The sequence below is a fragment of the Bactrocera latifrons genome, unplaced genomic scaffold (assembly GCF_001853355.1).
Source record: "Bactrocera latifrons isolate USDA-ARS-PBARC rearing strain unplaced genomic scaffold, ASM185335v1 scaffold_108, whole genome shotgun sequence".
In the NCBI taxonomy this organism is placed as follows: domain Eukaryota; kingdom Metazoa; phylum Arthropoda; class Insecta; order Diptera; family Tephritidae; genus Bactrocera; species Bactrocera latifrons.
Genome location: NW_017534497.1, coordinates 571705 through 575703, shown reverse-complemented (window position 1 = coordinate 575703; position 3999 = coordinate 571705). Strand labels below are relative to the sequence as shown.

Here is a 3999-nt window from a genome sequence, read left to right as displayed (position 1 = left end):
GGCCGCCGCCACCATGCAGCACTCTGCGTCGCATCATCAACGTCATCATCATCGCTCACACAACTCATCGCTACTCGACAGCACTGCCAACTCTAGCAACACAACACACAGCTCGAACACAACGAATTCGTCGAACACCACCGGCAAGGAGGGTAAACGTAAGAAGATTTGGAATATTTTGGGGCGTAGCAAAACGCCGGACAAACAGAAATCCGCCACGCTCGGACGGGAGAAGGCGTCATCATCGAATGCGGCAAARACAGCGGCGAAAGTTAAACTCGCACAGGACGATCTGAATTTGATGCATCGCTGGTCGACCGGTGTGTCGCGGYTWCAGCCCATTTCCGGGCAGTATTCAAAGGACAAATTGGTGAGTAATTCTGTATCTAGTATCAGTCCTCAACAGTGGAGCCAAAAGCAAACGTCAGAGACCCTAAAAAATATAAATGATCACATTGTCGAGTTGTATCGATTTAGATCGATATCTCTAAAACTARTCCATATAGACACCCTGATGGTCTTTATATATGTATATATACGAACTGAGGTACTAGTTTTTGAGATATCAATCTGAAATCTCGCACACGTCGTTTTTTCTCCAAGTCTTCGCTTATTTGTCGGAACCGCCCATATYGGACTAGTTTAGCATATAGCTGCCATACAAACTGAACGATCAAATTCAAGTCCTTGTAGAAAAACTTTTTCTTTTGACAAGATATTTACACGAAATTTGGCATGGTTTATTGGCCACGGTAAAACTACTACACTTGAAAAAATTTTTGAAATTGACAATATAGCATATAGCTGCCATACAAATGAAAGGTTCATAATCAAGTCTTTGTAGGGAAAACTTTTTTATTTTAAAAGATATCTCCATAAAATTTGTCTTCGATTAACTTTCAGGAGAACGCTACAATCTCAGCAAAAATTGTTCAGATCGGACCACTATAGCATATAGCTGCCATACAAATGGAAGGTTCATAATCAAGTCTTTGTAGTGAAAACTTTTTTATTTTAAAAGATATCTCCATGAAATTTGTCATCGATTAATTTTCAAGAGAACGCTAGAATCTCAGCAAAAATTGTTCAGATTGGACGACTATAGCATATAGCTGCCATACAAACTGAACAATGAAAATTAAGTACTTGTATGGAAAAGTTTTTTATATGCCAATTCACGAAATTTGGCACAGATTACTTTCCAAGGCAACACTAAAATCTGCGAAAAACTTGTTAAGATCGGACTACTATAGCATATAGCTGTCATACAAGCTAAATGTTTAAAATTAAGTTTCTGTATCTGAACTCCTTCATTTTTGAAGGGTATTGTAAAAATAAATCGGTGTTTTACTATATATTTGTATATCTTGCTTAATATATTCCGCTATAAGAAATTTTATGTAAATCCCACATAATTTTAGTGCCCAATACTCACTGAGAAACTGAATGATCCGCAACTGTTCATGGAATTTGAAAGTATACCGAAGCGTTGCGAAAATGCCAGCTATGACTGGGCGCTGATGGAAGAAAACGCGAAAAAAAATTCCGATCCTAACTTTTTGCCATACGATTATAATCGTGTTAGCATAACGCCGACRTGGGAGAATAAAACGGGCTATGTTAATGCGTCGCGCATTTCGGTAAGCAACTAAGCATAAAATTATGTTATTAAAAATTTAAATGAATGCCCGTTATATTCGGTATAAGAATTTTTTTTTTGACATTTACAAAATATTAATATCTTTATATATAAATAAAACAAAATCGCCTTAGTATGTATCAAATKGTCTTCTTACAGGCCACAGTTGGCACAAATCAACGCTTCTACATAATTGCTCAATCGCCACAGGACAAGCTGACCACAAATATTTTCTGGCAGTGTGTCTGGGAGGCAGACGTTTATTTGATTGTAAAGCTATCGGAGGGTCTGAATTACATGCCACCGAATAGCAACCAGCGGCTCGAGTTTGATCAAGTGAGTTTGAACAAAATACTTTCCGACCACTTTTCATTTACTCACCACTCTCACACACATTCACTTAATTGCAGTTTCAAGTGTATCAGGAGTTCTCACAAACCACAGATCGTTGCATTACCAGCAAGCTGCGTCTCTTTCACATACCATCGCGTCGTTATCGCTCCGTTTGGCATTTGAACTACACCAATTGGGGTGAACAGAATTGTCCATTGGAGGTGAATCACTTTTTGGACTTTCTCGAAGAACTGAATTCCGTGCGCATGGCTTCGGCAAACGAAGTGCCACCGGGACATAATACCAATCCGCCAGTGTTGATACATTGTCTCGAGGGTGGTGGACGCTCGGGCGTAACGTTGACCGCTGATTTGTTACTCTACACGCTGGATCATAATGAGGTGTGTATTGCAGTGTATTTGCGRTACATTGCACTTGGCAATATTTTAATGCAAAATTTTCCTGTGTGTGTTTTCAGGATTTGGATATACCACGCGTTATAGGTCAACTACGTGATCAGCGCGATAGCATCATACCGTCCTTAGCGCAGTATAAATTTATTTATAGTCTACTTATAACATATTTAAAGCGTACGCGTTTAATTTGAGCGCCAAAATGTGCCTTATAAACAAAAAACATAAAAACAAATCCTCCAAATCCCAAAATCCTCACTCCCCACACTTGTGGCCATTATTACGAAATTTAAGCAATGCTAAATTGCATTAGTTTTACAACAACGCGCTAACGATTTTTTTAATTTTAACTTACAGTTAGCTTAAGCGACGATATTTATATTTATACAAAAGAAATGAGTAAGCAAAAAAGAGAAACGAAGCAAAAACAATAATAATTTATAACAGAATGTGAACGAACAATTCAAAATATGCGATAAACTATTGATTAAGCAACATTGTATACAATACATTTTTTTTTATAACCGACATACATGATATATATGGTGCTTCCATCGAAAAAGTGACTGACCGATAACACACTATACACCCCTACAGCCCTAAGACACATAAAAAATCTGTAGATAAGACACTATACAYCCGTAAATACGTAAAAATCTGTTGATAACGAACCTTTGTTGAAAATATTGACAATTTTGAAAATCAATTATTAGGCCAAATAGTTTTGAAAATGCTAAAAAATAAAAAAAATTATAGTACGACGAAACCCATTGGAAATTTAAAATAACCAAAATTATAGGAAAAAATTTAAAGTAAAATCAGACCCATTGGGAGACGTTGTTGAATTTTTAAGGTTTAAAAACGAATTATCTTTATTCCGTACAGAACTATGAGTCCTATAGAAAAGAGTTATTTGGCAAAGTTGTAGATCTACGACTTTTGTGTCAACAACTTTCACACATAACCTCAAAATTTATATTTTTCCAATTGGAAAAGCAATATAAAATAACAAAAATGATAAAAAAAAAATTACGGACGAATTGAGGTCCGGAAGTGGAAAAAAGGGGCGTGGCTGAATTTTTAACATAGTAGATTTTTGTCGTGATCACCGGTGATACACTGGCAGCCAACGCTAAGGGTTTATCTCGATTACGGAAAAAACTATGGGTCCTATAGAAAAAACTTATATAGAAAACTTGTAGTTAATGAAAAGATCTACGTACTGTGTATTAATACTTTTCACACATAACCTACAAATTTATGCGAAAAATTCAAATTATACTACGAAATAATAGGTACATGATATTTTTGGTTTTTGCTGCGAAAACTTTCCATAGTAGTCTATTTATTTTTTATACCGCTAGAAAGTGAATATTTAAAAGCAAAAAAAGCCCACCGATTTTTTTGAAAAAGTTGTTTTCAGGTGAGAAATTTTGATTGAAAATTTGAGTTTTCTGATACTAATGCAACATACATAAAAGACATGAAAAGATTACACAAAGTAAAATTAAAAATAAAAACTCCAAAGCTATTTTAATTAAAAAAAAAAATTTTAAGCTTAAGGGGTCAGTAGGGTAATCTGGCTTGTTTTTTTGAAAAAAACTGGTTTACCGT

The 3999-nt window shown here is 35.6% G+C and overlaps 1 protein-coding gene across 1 annotated transcript in view; it reads left to right on the top strand.

Annotated features, from left to right (window-relative positions):
• LOC108970984 (tyrosine-protein phosphatase non-receptor type 21) overlaps positions 1-3130 on the top strand; it is a gene marked incomplete in the record, with an annotated part of 20446 nt that extends 17316 nt beyond the window's left edge. Inside the window, 5 exon segments of the mRNA XM_018936742.1 lie at positions 1-370; positions 1422-1640; positions 1799-1975; positions 2050-2373; positions 2451-3130. Coding sequence (XP_018792287.1) covers positions 1-370; positions 1422-1640; positions 1799-1975; positions 2050-2373; positions 2451-2579 — 1219 coding nt within the window.
• Between the last annotated feature and the right edge of the window lie 869 nt (positions 3131-3999).